Here is a 17187-nt window from a genome sequence, read left to right as displayed (position 1 = left end):
AAAATATTAAAACATTCCTCCTCGAGGTAATGGAATTCCGCGCAAATAAGATTCTTTGCTATCTCCTTCCCTTGCGTTTTTTCTCTTTTTTTATTGTATAGAAACGTATGTGACTAAATTGCCGGAATACCCGTGGGAATCCAGCAATTTCAGCGGTAATTTATGCAACTAAGTTCGCGTTGCGACCGTTACGCTTGGAAGTGGAATATCGCCTACTCGTCCGAACGAAACTAGATCTGGTAGTATGACGTAATTGTCGGCCTTAAGAATCCGCGTCGTTACACAAAGTACACGGAACTGTAATGTGGATAGAGCAACGTGGGCGCGTGAATTCTACGACGCTGTTGTCGTCGAGAAGACGCCCGCACGTCCTCGTCGCCGGACATTCACTTCAGGTTCGCTGACCGCGAATCTCGAAATTGTGAAAAAATACTTGACGATCGCAACTCGAACGGATATTCCCTCATTACCCGCGTCGCGCACACGACTTGCAAATTGCAACGCGAATTTTCACCCACGCTTGTAAGCCTCAGACAAGTCGCAATCTGAAACCGTGGAACTCTGAGTATTGATTGGTTTCATTCCTCAATATACGACAGCCACAATTGAAATCTTCATGTATTGCTCGTATAAAAGTCTAATTGAGTCGCTCTGCAACATTCGCAATTCTTCTTTCTCGGAGAGTTCATCTTTTGTATCGAGCAATTTATTAATCACCTGAGATACATCGGTGTAAGTACGCGATGAGAGGTGGTTATCGGTTACATCGGTTTAATCGTACACAAAAAGACTCATTCAATAAAACGATCATTACGGTATCTACAAAAAGCTCGCTCGACTGAGCGCAGACGCGGTGCAATCTTACCGCGAATAAAACTGTCATCCGAAACGAGCTCCACGTCGAGAACGTAGCCTAGCAGAGAAATCTATTGTTCGACTTGACGCGGACGCTTGGACTTGTTCATAAAGAATCTTTAAGAATAAATAACTCAATAAGAAGGCGGCAGGAGGATGACAAGGCCGAAAGAGAACATTCAATTCACAGTCACCGTTGTACAGATTGATCGTTCGATAGTCGAAACTTTCGACTGAAGAACGCTTTACGAAACGCTCAACGAGAGGCACGGGTTCTCTATTTTTAAAACAAACAATTATGCTCTTCATTCAATCATAAAGGTCTATTAAAAAGCTCTCACTGTCCCTATAAAGGTTTCGTCAAAATTGAAGATGCAGTAAACTCGAATAGTAAAAATAAAATAACGTAAAGTAACTTGTATTATCGTTTAAGGCGTTTGCTACACTCTTGTTATTCTTATTAACATAGAAGTGGGCTTCGGTGAAGTTGAGCGATTACATCATCGTTACTCCGAGTATCGTGCAACTCAATGCCGGACTGCGCGTTGCCTTCACTTTGGCCTTGCTCGCTTTTCGCGCTTACCTAGACCCATTGGGGAACGAAGCAGGAGACCTCGCAATTATACAGACGTCCATTTAACATTTTAATTAGGCGTCAGTCTCTCGCAGCTAATTAAAGAGGCTAATTAAAGAGATATGTTCTTAAAAACATTACGATATATACTTCGACAAAATAACATAAAAAAGGAATCACGTGAACACACTTTAGACATACATATTATTATTCTTTTTAATTAAATATTTTATTAAATTTGGTCAACTTTAATCCCTTCTTACTTAAAAACTTATTTGCAAACTTGACATTTTTTCGTATTTGGATATTTATTTTCAAATTATCTAAGGAATCTTCAGACCTCCTCTCCCCCTCATAAGAGCGACACTCTATGTTTATATATTTATGAATATATATATATATATATATATATATATATATATATATATATATATATATTAAATTACACTTTAATCTTCAATAACAATATTAAATTAATAAATAGTGCACGTCTGCTAACTTTATCCTATTCTACCAGAATCCGTTAAAACATTTCAGAAAAGTATACTTTGAATAGAATAATAGCAAACAAAACAGTGTATTTGCAGAATGTAGCGCACCCATTTGTCTAAAATCTCCGAATACAAGCAAAACAAAATAGTTTAACGCGTGTCAGCACTTATCTAACATCTATATATAATATTATGACAATAGTCTCTGCTACATAAATACTTATACATATGCTTATATATACATATAAGTAGAGAGACAGAGAGAAAGAGGCAGGCAAAGATAATATAAGTCTGCGAATTAAAATGACATAATTTCTGATATAATAATTATTCGAGAAAGCAGTCAGAAGTCATCACGGCTGAAGGTATGTATATTTTAATATTATCAACACTAGTTGATAATATATGTTGAGTTGTGTAATAAATAATACCGAATTTTTTAGGTAAAATATAACGTCCTTACGTCTTAATAATTTACGAAACAATTTTAGGAAATAATCTGCTCTTTTGTTTGATAATCTTCTTTCACCTTTCGTATATATTGTTCCATAAAATTATAAGAACACATAAAAGGAGACATCATAAAATTATAAGGAAAAATACAATCGTTTTATTTTGTCTGAGAATTTCGAAATTACTTAACAACTCAATATTGTAACATTACTGACATTTCATATCACAATGTTCGTTACGATTTAACTGTTTGTAGACGCATTCTGGTGTGTTACAATTCAAATAAGATAAATAAGAGGAAAAGAAGCAATTCCTGAAGTAAACGACAATTATACAGAAGTTATGGAGTTACCATATCATTGGTTTATAAAACCGTACGACCAACCAGTTGAACGAGAATGTTATAATATGTTTTTCAATCCGAACATTTGTCACGTTTGCAAAAGAAGACTTGGAACATGTGAACTTATTAAAGTATGCAAGTGCAATTTGATTTCCTATTGCTGCGATGAACACAAAAGAGTACATAAAAATCGACACCAAGACCTTTGTAACGCTATACTTAAAGTGAACGGCCATAAGGTGCTGTGGGACACTTGCAGTACAAATATAGTCGAATGGATCGATACAAAGAAGAGATTATTAGGATTGGTTGAAAAGGAATTACAACGTGAATTGGCACATTATGAGACAGAGATATTCTTATTCGTAAAATCATGTTTTATTTGCTACGGACCACCCGATAGGGAGGGAAATTTCTGCAGAAAATGCCACTGCATCAACTATTGTGATGCTCATGAAAACGCATTACACATGCATAAGTATTATTGCTCGCAATTGGAATTAAGTCTCTCTCTGGATTTGGGTTCTATCGAGTGTCTTGAATACCCAAGAATGCAATTTATTATTGATTTCCCTAACTCGGACGAACACCTTTGCGACATGATCGAGTTTGTAAAACAATATGTGCTCCTACCGGAGCAAGATACTTGGTTGATACATGAGTTCATGTTCACTGATTATGCGACGGGACCGCTAACAGTATTTTACGGGATAACGGAAATGCAATTGATTGATCGTTCGTCGAAAAAGACTAAGCCTTTTATCATCCACGTAATTAATGCAAAGATCATAGACACGTATAATTTGCCAGCTTGGGAACTTGTCATGCATCTTTTCAAAACTTCTTTAGTAGTAGTATTGATAGGGCACAAGTTGGAAAGAGAATATGACGCAGTTAGTGATCGTGAATATGTTGACGTTTGTGAGTTGTGTAAAAGCAGATCCAACACGCTTCTAATCGAATTTTATCGTACATTTTACGACGATTATGTGAACAAGAATCGGTTCTACAAACCGCCAAATTTAATTGTGGGGTTTGAAATTAAATTTGAAGTCCTTGAAGGCTGGTTGAAATGTATACAAGCAATACAGTCACAAGATTGTCCATTATTTCTGACTACTAAATCACGATACGATTCGGTAGAAAATATGAGAAGCATAAATAGAATTTTGGATGATATTATACAACCTTTCTATCATACTGCAAATAAATTCTGTAGTTACGCAGCACATAGAGACCTTGACACTGGGTCTACTTATGTTCTTAATAAACAATTAATAATCTACAAGAACTTATGGAAAATGAATAGAGTGAGTGCAGGTATAAATTTATAAGATTGTACTAATATATACGTCTAATTACATATATTTTGGTAACATTGTTGTAAATGATATAGAGAGTGAGTTATTTTTATGATTAGACTATGAGTTTTTTTATAGAATATTTATACTTGTAGTAATTATATTATTTTTCACGTAAAAATATCATCGACTGTACCTGTGATGATTGCAATAATTTTACAATTTAACGTGATATGCAAAGTTACGTGATACATAAGTTTCTAAACGAAGTTTCAAAGACGTCCTATTGTATTTAGACCTCTATTACATATCTCTCAAATGTCTGGAAGCTTAAAAACAAGATTAAGTTGTTTTACTGTAAACTGCATAAAATTTATATACATGATTACGTTAAAAAAATTAATTAATAATATATAATAATGTTGATACGACGTTGGAAACTATATATTGTAATATGTTGTACGCTATTGAATATTGTAATAACTATTAATGATTTCTTTGTTTATTAGGCGTATTACATATATATAGAATTTTATTACTTCCTTTAAGATATCGATTTTTGCCTCCATATTAAATAACATTTTAATCTTCAATATCAATATTAAATTAATAAATAATACACATCTGCTAGCTTTATTCTATCTCGTCAGAATCCGTTAGAAAGTCTCAGAAGAGCATATTTTGAATAGAATAATAACAAACAAAACAGTATATTTGCACAATGTAGCGCTCCCATCTGCCTAAAGTCTTCGAATATAAGCAAAGCAAAATGGTTTATTGCGTGTCAGTGCCTACCTAACATCTATTTAAAACATTATGTCAATAGTCTTTGCTACATAAATGATTATACATATAAGTAGAGAGACAAAGAGAAAGAGGAAGGTGAAGGTAATATAAGTCTGCGAATTGAAAAGACATAATCTTTATGATATATGATAACGAGAAAGCAGTCAGAAGTCATCACGGCTGAAGGTATGTACATCTTAATTATCAACATTAGTTGACAATACATGTTGAGTTGTGTAATAAATAATATCGAATTTTTTAGGTAAAATAGAACGTTGTTATGTCGTAATAATCTACGAAACAATTTTACGAAACAATCTGCTATTTTTATCGATAATCTTCTTTCATCTTTCATATATATTGTTCCATAAAATTATAAGAACATAAAAGGAGACATCATAAAATTATAAGGAAAAATACAATCGTTTTATTTTGTTTGAGAATTCCGAAATTACTTAACAACTCAATATTGTAACATTACTGACATTTCATATCATAATGTTCGTTACAATTTAACTGTTTGTAGACGCATTCTGGTGTGTTACAATTCAAATAAGATAAATAAGAGGAAAAGAAGCAATTTCTGAAGTAAACGACAATTATATAGAAGTTATGGAGATACCATGTTATTCGTTTATAAAACCGTACGACCAACCAATTGAACGAGAATGTTATAATATATTATTCAATCCGAACATTTGTCACGTTTGCAAAAAGAGACTTGGAACTTTTAAATTTATCAAAGTATGCAAGTGCAGTATGATTTTCTACTGCTGCGATGAACACAAAGAAATACATCAGAAGCAACACCAAGATCTTTGCGACGCTATAATTGAAGTAAATGTCCATAAGGTACTGTGGGACACTTGCAGCAGAAACATAGTCGAATGGATCGATAGAAAGAATAGGTTATTAGAATTGGTCCAAGCAAAACTGCAACGTAAACTGAAATTATATGAGAGACAGATATTCTACTTCATAAAATCATGTTTCATTTGCTACGGGCGACCCGAACGGAACGGAAATTTCTGCACAATATGCTACTGCATCAACTACTGCAATGCTCATGAAAACGCGTTACATGCGCATAAGTATTTCTGCTCGCGATTGGAATTGAGTCTCTCTTTGGATTTGGGTATTACCCAGAATTTCGAATACCCAAAAATGAATTTTATTATTGATTTTCCTAACCCGTACAAACATCTTTGCGACATGATCGAGTTTGTAAAACAATATGCGCTCCAGCCGGGACAAGACACTTGGTTTATTGATGAGTTCATTCTCACCGATTATACGACGAACCCTCTAACAGTATTTTATGGGATAACGGAAATGCAATTGATGGATCATTCGTCGAAGAAGACTAAGCCTTTCATCATCCATGTAATTGATGCAAAAGTAATGGACACGTATAATTTGCCAGCTTGGGAACTTCTCATGCATCTTTTTAATACTTCGTTGATAGTAATTATGACAGGGCACAGGTTGAATAACTTACTTGAGACTAATAAATATATTAATGTTTGTGCGTTATGTCAAAACAGGTCCAATAAGCTTCTATTCCAATTTCATTTCACATTTTACGACAATTATGTGAACACGACTCCGACCTACAAGCCAAATTTAATTGTGGGATTTGACGTGATATTTAAAATGCCTGAAAGCTGGTCGGAATGTATACAAATGATACAGGTACAAGATTGTCCATTTTTTCTGACCAATCGTTCGCGATCCGACTCGCTAGAAAATATGAAAATCATAAATATAGTTTTGCATGATAATATACAACCTTTTCATCAGGCTGCGAATAAATTTTGTAGTTACGCACCACATAGAGACTTTAACACTGAGTATGCATATGTCCTTAATAAACATTTAATGATCTACAAGAACTTGTATGGAAAATATATAGAATGAGTGTACGTGTAAATTTTTAAGATTTATGTAAATTTATAAGATTATATACTAATATATTTGATCATACATATTTTGATAACATTGTTGTAAATGATATAGAAAGTAAGTTATTTTTATGATTGAATTATGAATTTTTTATATTATTTTATATCTATAATAATTATATTATTTTTCACGTAAAAGCCATCGATATGCTGTACCTGTCATGACTACAAATTGTACAATTTAACATAATATGCAAGGACAACGAAAGTTTCTAAACGATGTTTTAAAGACGTCCTATTTTATTCAAATTTCTTTTATATATCTCTCAGATGTCTTAAAGCTAAAAAGTGAGATTAAGTTGTTTAAGTTAAGTTATAAGTTGTTAATTAAGTTTTAAGGTGTTTTACTGTGAACCACGTAAAAAGTTTATGTACAATAATTATTTTAATAAAAATTATTCAATAATAGATACGCAATAATAATTTTGTATTGATACGTTAGAAACTACATATTGTAATATGTTGCACGCTATTGAATATTAAATAATGCAATAACGCAAGTATTGCAATAACGCGTATTATCAATAATTTTTTTGTTTATGCAGAATTTTATTACTTCCGTTAAGATATTGAATGTCATCTCCATATTAAATTACATTTTAATCTGCAATCTCAATATTAAATTAATAAATAATGCAGACCTGTTGGCTTTATTCTATTCTGTCAGAATCCGTTAGAATGTCTCAGAAGAACATACTTTGAATAGAATGATAACAAAACAATATATTTACACAATGTAACCTTCTCATTTGTCTAAAGTCTCCGAATATAAGCAAAACAAAATAGTTTATCGCGTGTCAGCGCTTACCTAACATCTATATATAATATTATGACTATAGTCTCTGCTACGTAAATATTTACACACACACACACACACACACACACACACACACACACACACACACACACACACACAAGTAAATTCACATATATATATATATATATATATATATATATATATATATATATATAAAAGTAAATTCGCATATAAGTAAAGAGACAGAGAAGAAGGGACAGGCAAAGATAATATAAGTCTGCGAATTGAAAAAACATATATCTCTGATGTAATAATTATTCGAGAAAGCAATCAGAAGTGATCGCGTTTGGAGGTATGTAAATCTTAATATTATCAAAATTAGTTGGCAATATATGTTGAGCTGTGTAATAAATAATACTGAACTTTTTAGGTAAAATAGAACGTTCTTATCTTGTAATAATTTACGAAACAATTTTAGGAAATAATCTGCTGTTTTGATTAATGATTTTCTTTCACCTTTCGTATATATTGTTCCATAAAATTATAAGAACACATAAAAGGAGCCATGAAATTATAAGGAAATATACAGTCATTTTATTTTGTTTGAGAATTCGGAATTTACTTAACAATTCAATATTATAACATTACTGACACTTCATATCACAATGTTCTTTACGATTTGATTGTTTGTAAACGTGTTTTTATGTGTTACAGTTAAAATTAGATATATAAGAGGGAAAGAAGCAATTCTTGAAATAAACGATAATTATACAGAAATTATGGAGTTACCTTATAAAACGTTTATACAGCTGTTTGACATACCAGTTGAACGAGAATATTATAATATGTATTTCCATCCAAACATTTGTCACGTTTGTAAAAGGAGACTCGGAACATGTGAACTTATTAAAGTATGCGAGTGCAGTATGATTTCCTATTGCTGCAATAGACACAAAAGAATACATCAGAGGCAACACCAAACCTTTGCTACGCTATAATTAAAGTAAACGGCCATAAGATACTGTGGGACACTTGCAGCACAAATATAGTCGAATGGACCGATACAAAAACGAGATTATTAGTCCAAGCGGAACTGCATCATGAACTGAGATTGTATGAGAAACAGATATTCTGATTCGTAAAATCATGTTTCATTTGCTACAAACGACCTGATCAGAAGAGAAATTTCTGCAGAAAATGCCACTACATCAACTATTGCAATGCTCATGAAAGTGCGTTACATATGCATAAGTATTTGTGCTCGCAATTGGAATTGAGTCTCTCTCTGGATTTGGGAATTATCGGGTCTTTCGAATACCCAAGAATGGATTTTATTATTGATTTCCCTAAATCGAACTAATACATTTGCGATATGATCGAGTTTATGAAACAATATGTGCTCCAGCCGAAGTGAGATACTTGGTTCATATATGATTTCATCTTTACCGATTTTACGTCGGGACCGCTAACAATATTTTACGGGTTAACGGAAATGCAATTGATTGATCATTCGTCGAAGACTAAGCCTTTCATCATCCATATAATTGATGTAAAGTTCATGGATACGAATAATTTGCCAGCTTGGGAACTTCTCATGCATTTTCTTAAAATTTCGTTAATAGTAGTGATGATAGGGCAGCATTTGGAAGACATTGAGACTAGTATACATGTTAACGTTTGTGCTTTGTGTTCAAACAGGTCCAGTAGGCTTCAATTCAAATTTTATTGCGCATTTTACGACGATTATGTAAACAAGAATCTATTCTACAAACCGCCATATTTAATTGTGGTATTTTTTATTTTTATTTATTGTTTTATTATTATTATTATTATTATTATTATTATTATTATTTTATTTTTTTTATTTATTATTTTTATTTATTTATTTGTGGTATTTACAATCACTGAAAGCTGTTCGGAATGTATATAAATAATACAAGCACAAGATTGTCCATTACTTCTGACTACTACATCGCGATGCGATTCGTTAGAAAATATGAGGGTCATAATTAAAGCTTTGGGTGATATTATACAGCCTTTCTATCATACTCTGAATAAATTCTGCGGTTACACACCACATAAAGGCTCTAATTATGAGTATGTGTACGTTCTTAATGAACGTTTAATAATCTACAAGAACTTGCATAGAAAATTTTTAGGGTAAGTGCACGTTTGTAAATTTATAACATTGTACTAACATATGTATATCTGATCACACATATTTTGGTAACATTATTATAAGTGATATAAAAAGTGAATTATTTTTGTGACTAAATTATGAATTTCTTATAGAGGATATTTATATTTATAGTAATTATATTATTTTTCACGTAAAAGTACCATCGATGTGCTATTATGATTGCAAATTTTATAATTTAACGTGATATGCAAAGTAAACACACTCTAAACGATGTTTTATAGACATCCTATTTGATTTAGATCTCTTTTACATATTTCTCAGATATCTTGAAGCTTAAAAGCGAGATTAAATTGTTTTACTGTGAACCGCGTAAAATTTATGTACAGTGATTATTTCAATAAAAATTATTCAACAATACATACGTAATAATGTTGATACGACGTTGAAAACTACATATTGTAATATGTTGCACGCTATTGATAATATTGTTGCAATAACATGTACTATCAATGATTTTTTTTTATTGGGCGTATTACATATGCAAAATTTTCTTACTTCTGTTAGGATATCGAATTTTATCTGTATGTTACCTCCAAATTAATATCACAAATAATGTACTCTCTTGAAATTCGCAATACGTTTCTTATACGTTTAAAATTAAAGTGTAACAGAACCAAACAAACGTAGATACTATCCAGTGAGGAAATTATCCATCAAGATATTGGCAACGTAGTTTATGTCTATTGAATATAGAGGCGTTGCGCATACAAGAGTCACGGAAAAGCAGCTTGTGCGACCTCTCTCGGTCTTTTCTCCGCACTGAACTCACTATACGCGCCATTTTACTGTTCCTGCAGGAGCTTAGTCGTGCGGATCTGTTCTTGTGATTTGTGACTATTTCGGTAAGTTTCAGTCGTCTAATAAATTGATCCCGATGCTTGAGGACGGTAATAACATTTTCTTTTTCGCGAGCATGAATAATGGGACGTGATTCTCACGTAATGTATTGTCTGCTGCATGCCGCAAAGCGGACATTTCCTGCTGAGCAACGAATAGCTATCCGCCGCTTTTCTGTTCTATCGTAGAACATGAGATAATTTTAACAGGCGTTTTCTATAGAATATTCTTATGATTTGGAGTTAAGCGAAAAAAGCGAATATGCGATCATCGTGGTTCATTAGGCCGATTGCTCCGCGTTCGAGCACATGGGTGCTTTTAATTTTTCTCTTTAACCTCACACTTTTCCTTTCCGTTCTTTGTTCGTGCACACAGGTCTGTCTGATAACGTTTACAGCTAGTATTTTAACCTTGGTTGTTGGAATCGTTCCGATTAAGAGGAAGTAATTTACTCTCATCGGCGAGTCCTCCGCTCTTTTCTTTCTGCAATTGGCGTATATTTTTGTAAAGTAAGAAAATCGTTTTTTTAGATGTCGACGTAAATGTCTTCCGATATTTTTTGAGGCGAGATTCGAGATTGTTTTGAAGCTGACTCATAAAATTTTTATTCGGTCGATCGGTACTAAATTTTGCGTTTCCACTTACAGATTTTGCAATAAAATTGCATTAGATTAAGATTATGTCGAACGGCAGTGGAGATCACGACGATGAAGGATATGTCGTTAAAATGCGTGGACTCCCATGGTCCACTACTGTGGATGAGATCATGAAGTTCTTTGGCGACTGTTCCATTTCTAATGGTAAAAACGGAGTACATATGACAATGTCACGTGAGGGACGTCCCAGTGGTGAAGCTTATGTAGAGATGGACACCCCAGAGGATATTGAGAAAGCTTGCAAACGAGACAGAGACCATATGGGCCACCGATACATTGAAGGTTAATTTTTTAGATCAATGATTAGTACAAATATTACTTAATTTTTAATACTGATTCTTCCTGTATAAAGTATACATTCGAGATCTACTTATATTCTTTATATAAAGTCATAATTCATATTTAAAATTTCTCTTTTTGCCTGTTTTTATGATAACTCTTAAACGTTAAAGTATCAATAAATACAATACAATAAGAATTCTATCTAATCTTATTTTGTTGTATATTACATGTAAATATATTGTTTTTTTTTGTTTTATCCAGATTGTGTAATTTCTATACAATTTTTATTTTAATTTTTAAATGTTAATATATTAATGAGTATACTGCAATAAGAATAATTCTATTAGTCTTTTTTGTTGTATTGTACTCATTCTGTTCTTAGTTTCTTTTTATTTTATCTGGATTGTGCAACTTATACACACGATTTTGATTCTAGTGTTTAAAGCCAAACGTGGTGAGATGGAATGGGTTGTGAAGAGGAGCGGCCTTAACTTGGAGAACGCGATGGACGATGGTTGCGTGAGATTGCGTGGTCTACCATTTGGTTGCTCGAAAGAGGAAATTGCACAATTCTTCTCAGGTATTTAACGTACAACAATCAAAGCTGCCCCAGTGTCACTGCTTATTAATTGATATGAAATATTGCTGAGATTTCATTTAATCCTACAAGACAGATATCTGTTCATCTTTTTCAAATAGCTTTCTTTATTTTCTTTTTATTTTTGTTTTTAATTTCTTTTTTCATAAGATGAAAGTAAATCCAAGTAGACACGATGTACAATTCGACGATTATCGTACGGAACACAGCGACGTGATATTGTTGATGCAGTTAAAAACGATTATTTTGCATTATAAACGTTATAATTTACATCTTTACATTGTAGAACTAATTACTAAAAGTAATTTCCTGTTTAACAGTAATAAGATAACTTATATTACATATCGCGTGATTATTGAAATTGAATAACATTTCAAGTAACGTCCTTGTGTTCCAGCACTGATGATTAGCCTCAGTTAAGATTTAAGATCCCGCTAAGATTCGCGTTGTATGATTGCGGCGTCGACTGCGATGTTTACAATTTACACGAACGAAAGGAATGCTTTTCTTTGTCACGCGAGTCAAATGATCAAACTTAATTCTTAACTTTGGTTTCGCACGCGATAATTTGCCGTTTTCTGTCTACAAAGGAGAAGCATGAAGAAAAAGAAAAGAAAAGAAAAAATGAGTTAAGTGCGCGTATATATACGCGCAATTTAGAGTATAACAGTCTTGTTTCTTTTGTAAGGGCTTCAATAAAAAAAAAAGTAAAAAAGAAAGAAAGAAAGACAAAAACACTTGATCATAACTTTTTATTTCTAATGGGTGTCTAAGTTACAATGTCGATGTTTGATTATGTGTGGGTCAGGGTTGGAGATATTGCCGAACGGGATTTCGCTACCGACAGACTACACGGGCCGCAGTACTGGGGAGGCTTACGTTCAATTTGTTAACAAAGATGTTGCGGAGCGCGCTCTGCAGAAACACAAGGAAAAGATAGGACACAGGTGGGGCACTGACGCTAGCTGGGTTTGGGTATACTTACGACTTTTCCATATCATTTATTAATGACCGTAGTATACGTAGGTATATACATTTCGTTAGTATAAATAGTGGGAACAAATTCTCGATACGGATGCAGCTTCTTTATCCGAGTTTCGCCGCAGGGTGTTTGTCATTTTGTTGCTGCGCGACAACGACAATAACGACAACGGCGTTGTCGTCGTGATCGTCGAGACGAGATGACGGAGACGACAAGTGCAAAGAATACGTCACATTCATATGTTTCAAGAGTTCTTGTCGCGAACCAAAGTTGAGCAAATCTGTTTGTCTTTGATGTACAAAGACATATCAAGAATAACCCTTCGAAGAGTCGCGAATTTAAATTGTCAAGTTTTGTTTTTCGGAGAAAGAGGGTCGCCTCTATAGAGGTGAGACCTCTTTTTTGTCTGATATAAAGAAACTGCCTCTCTCCCTCTTTCTCTCTCAAACACAATTACAACCATACGTAAGCGAAAGTACTGTGGACCCAACTTATACCCGTTGGGTGGGTACCGGGGGGCGGGACGTACCCCCTTGCGTCATCACCAAATTCCATGGGAGGTGGGTAGGGCAAGCCAAAGTTCGGTGAGCGTTACAGGGACATAGTAACCATCGATCCAATACGGCATGTCTATACCACGTGCGCGATTGCATCTTCTGCGGGTCAACATTGAAAATGTTACTTCAGGTCCAATGTCCAAAGAAGATCTATTAAGGATCTATCATAATCGTCGCATGATCGCAGGTAACTTTTGCGACGATTAATCTTCGCGTTTATCACGAGCAAATGTTGGGCGATATACAATATAGTCTGATAGTAAAACAATAGCGGCTTCTGCATCGATGGATGAATGTTGGTCCGCGGAAGGTGTAATTGTTAGTGTGGTTTACCCGAAGATCGTCGGCGTCGCATAGACTGGGTTACTTTGACGTAGGTACGTCAGAAAGTGATGTCGTCGTGGGAGGGTCTCTCTTCGCAGGTTTAATGATAAATGAGGAGGTTTAGTATGAACATAGTTGGCTCTGTCACACAGTAAAACTTTCCAGTTGCTAAAAATACTATTCACGAGTTTCTTCTTTTCTTTCTCTCTCAACGTAATGTCAAGTCAAATGATATTTATATTCGCCACTGCTACGCAATAATGATTCCTATTCTTTTCTTCACTTTTTTAGAAATGATAATCACATTTTGTTCTTTATTTGTGGTTTCTCTCTCCCTTGTGGTTGCTCTTTCCTCTTCTTCCTCCCTCACTTCTTTCGAGTTGTATCGTTAAAATTGTTAAAGTTGACTTTTTGATTCGATGGCAGTGTATGATGAATAATGATAATAATGAAGAAGACAAAATTACTCAGTGTACCTATTGGCTTGCTAAACCAATGTGAGAACTTCGATCGTTAACAGGTATATCGAGATCTTCCGAAGCAGTTTGTCAGAGGTACGCGCCAGTATTGGACCAAAAATGCGCGGTGGTCCTATGGGTGGCTTCAATCAGAGGCCCGCGCCATACACTCGTGGCGATCGCTTCGGCGGGATGAATCGCTTCAGCAATAACGGCAGAGGATCCAGAAACAGAGGTGATTTCTCTTCTCCAAGTTTTGCATTCAGATATAGTAACTTCGAATAAAGATAACAAGAAATAATAATTAAACGGTTTATATTACGTACAAGTACTTTTTATTGTTCCAATTTATTATATCCATGATATTTGTATATGTTTATCCTGTGAGGATATTGTTTTCATCACATATGTTATGTGATAATTTATGTATTAAATAATTAATAATATGTATATTATGATAATTTTATGTATTATTATACATTCGGTATATTATTTTCCGATTGGTTCTATTTTAGACTTTGACAATGGACCATGGGGAAACGGAAACAACTACGGGTCTCGCGGTGGTAATATGGGCATGCGTGGCGGCATGGACATGAAAGGCGGCAATTATAGAGGTAGTGGCGACTCTTGGGGCGGTAATTCGGGTGTTCACAGTATTCACATGCGAGGATTGCCGTTTAAAGCGACAGAACAGGACATAGCCGATGTAATTTCTATATTTATTCAACTTTATTTAAGAATAGATTCTTAATAGATAGATATTTAACTACGATATTCGTGAATATTTTTCCAGTTCTTTAGACCGATTGAGCCGGTAAACGTTCGTATTATTCTGGAAAATGGTGGTCGTCCATCGGGAGAAGCCGATGTGGAATTTGCAACCCATGAGGAAGCCGTGAAAGCCATGTGCAAAGTACGTGTTTTTTTATTATTAAAGTCTATTTAGACAAAATTTTATATCTCTTGACGAAAACGAAACTCTCGTGAATATCGCTACTAACACACATAACTCTGATATTAAATTTTTCAATTTTATTGCAGGACAAAAGCCACATGTCGCACAGATACATCGAACTATTTCTGAATTCAACCGGCGGCTCAAGCGGCATGTCATTGAGTGGCATTGGCAATTTTTGCGGAGGTAGGGCCGATTGCCGAAAATATTATTATAATTGAGGCTTTTTATTGTTTAAAATACATAGAGTTGATACGTGCGCATATGAGGATCGAATAAAGTCTGTCGATACATTTCTCTGACAGATTCGTATATGCATATGTATTTTATTCACGTGTGTGTGTGTGCGTGTGTGCACAGGCATAGGCAACAACTTCAGGCCAGGATACTCGCCGAATCGAGGCTTCAGTTCGCAGTTGGGAGGCAATAATTACAATAGTTTTTGAGACCGGGCAATGCGTTTTTAACGCTGAACGACGATTATAAACAGTCGAAGAATCAAAGTGGATTACTGATCACACAAACCACATCTAAAACCATACTGATGCAATATCGAGTTTATATACTTTTTTTTTCTTTAATTATACCTCCTATATTAATCGTAAGCCAAACCAATAGTATGTAAGAAGTACTTGCTTATTCTTTTTTCTCTTATTTTCCTTCCTTTAAGGATAGACGTTTCTATATTAGAAATATTCTTTAATGTGGAATACACACAATTTAAATATGAAGAATAGCTTGCCTAAAGATAAAAATGGCAACTTCCACTTCACTTTTGATATTGTGTGCGTTTTCTTTCGTTTTTTTTTTTTTTTCTTTTCAAGTATATGTAGCGAATTACAAAGAAAAATTATCGCAAAGTATTAAGAAAGAATAGGGAAATTTATCTTGGCAATATTAGAAAATTTGTTTTCTTACGACAACGTTCATGATAGTGCGACATACAATTTGTTCTAATCTAATGTCAAACGATTAAAATGATAGTTTTTTTGATGATATGTAGTCATGCGTTACATATCGTAACAGCTTTGATGCGAGCTTAGACGTGATATTTGTCGGTGTGCGTCGAGATATAGCGTGCAAGCTGAAGCGCAAAGTATACAATTGTAATATATACGACTGATTGATAGTTTGCGATTGTATCTAAACAAATTTATCGTGTTTATTTGTTTGTGACGTGCAGGATACATAGAATTCAGAGCATTCATTCAAAGGTACTCATATTTGTCAGGGCGCGATAATGTACCATACTGCGATCTTCAAAGTCTTGGAAGTAAGAAGTTATAGTTTCTTTTAGATATTGGTGTTAATAAATAAAAAAAATACCAGCTGGTCAATGTTTAGTATATTATAAAGCGTAAGTGTAACTTCGGTTTATATTCTCTGAGATATTTGAATAAAAAAAAGTAAACTAACAAAGTGAAAATAAAATATATAACAGTTTCCTTAGAGTAAGATCCTGTAGATGTAAATAAAATTGATAATCTATTTACTCAAGTTAATTGAATTAAGAAGAATATAATCAAAAATAAACTGACAGGAGTTCAAAATACTGATGTTTGCTCTAAGTAGTTGTTAAAATATGTGTTCTTTATTGATATATTAAAATATATATATATCTAAAGATCTTATATAAATATATTTATGTAAGGAAATCCAAAAGAGAGATATATAAAAATATCTTAAGAACTTATATGAGAGAGAGAAAAATTTATCCATAGAAATTACATATTTTATTTTAGGTTATTATAAATATATTGTAAGTGTTTGAATATTTATACATTTAAAGATACTTGTAAAAGATCAATTTACAT

The 17187-nt window shown here is 33.6% G+C and overlaps 2 protein-coding genes across 7 annotated transcripts; both read left to right on the top strand.

Annotated features, from left to right (window-relative positions):
• The first annotated feature begins 2064 nt into the window (after window positions 1–2064).
• On the top strand, window positions 2065–7172 carry LOC116843050. Of its 4 annotated transcripts, XR_004377830.1 has the most exons (5): window positions 2065–2285; window positions 2630–4036; window positions 4745–4989; window positions 5330–6267; window positions 6348–7172. XR_004377830.1 is itself a non-coding variant. In XM_032813063.1 (4 exons), exons 3-4 carry the CDS (start codon window positions 5416–5418, stop codon window positions 6354–6356), a joined length of 861 nt encoding a protein of 286 aa, XP_032668954.1. In that variant the 5' UTR covers window positions 2072–2285; window positions 2630–4989; window positions 5330–5415; the 3' UTR covers window positions 6357–7172. The 4 variants fall into 4 exon arrangements, 1 of the variants encoding a protein (XP_032668954.1); XR_004377829.1 differs by having other exon boundaries at window positions 5330–7172; XR_004377831.1 differs by lacking the exons at window positions 5330–6267; window positions 6348–7172 and adding an exon at window positions 5066–5220.
• A 562-nt stretch (window positions 7173–7734) lies between these two features.
• Window positions 7735–16792, top strand: LOC116843036 (heterogeneous nuclear ribonucleoprotein H2-like). 3 transcript variants are annotated; one of them, XM_032813039.1, is made up of 12 exons: window positions 7735–7873; window positions 8236–9310; window positions 9433–9681; window positions 10325–10563; window positions 11206–11496; window positions 11933–12076; window positions 12903–13041; window positions 14478–14650; window positions 14931–15124; window positions 15212–15331; window positions 15460–15559; window positions 15734–15819. In XM_032813039.1, the coding sequence occupies exons 5-12, from the start codon at window positions 11238–11240 to the stop codon at window positions 15817–15819; spliced, it is 1215 nt and encodes a 404-aa protein (XP_032668930.1). In that variant the 5' UTR covers window positions 7735–7873; window positions 8236–9310; window positions 9433–9681; window positions 10325–10563; window positions 11206–11237. The 3 variants fall into 3 exon arrangements, with proteins under 3 accessions (XP_032668930.1, XP_032668931.1, XP_032668932.1); XM_032813040.1 differs by having other exon boundaries at window positions 8236–9681; window positions 15734–16792; XM_032813041.1 differs by lacking the exons at window positions 7735–7873; window positions 8236–9310; window positions 9433–9681; window positions 10325–10563 and adding an exon at window positions 10631–11067.
• The last annotated feature ends 395 nt before the right edge of the window (window positions 16793–17187 follow it).

This window comes from Odontomachus brunneus, unplaced genomic scaffold, assembly GCF_010583005.1.
Source record: "Odontomachus brunneus isolate Ranch 3 - 2012 unplaced genomic scaffold, Obru_v1 Obru_scaffold_029, whole genome shotgun sequence".
NCBI classification, from domain to species: Eukaryota; Metazoa; Arthropoda; class Insecta; order Hymenoptera; family Formicidae; genus Odontomachus; species Odontomachus brunneus.
The sequence above is the reverse complement of the archived record's forward strand: the minus strand, read 5'-3'. Positions and strand labels throughout refer to the sequence as shown.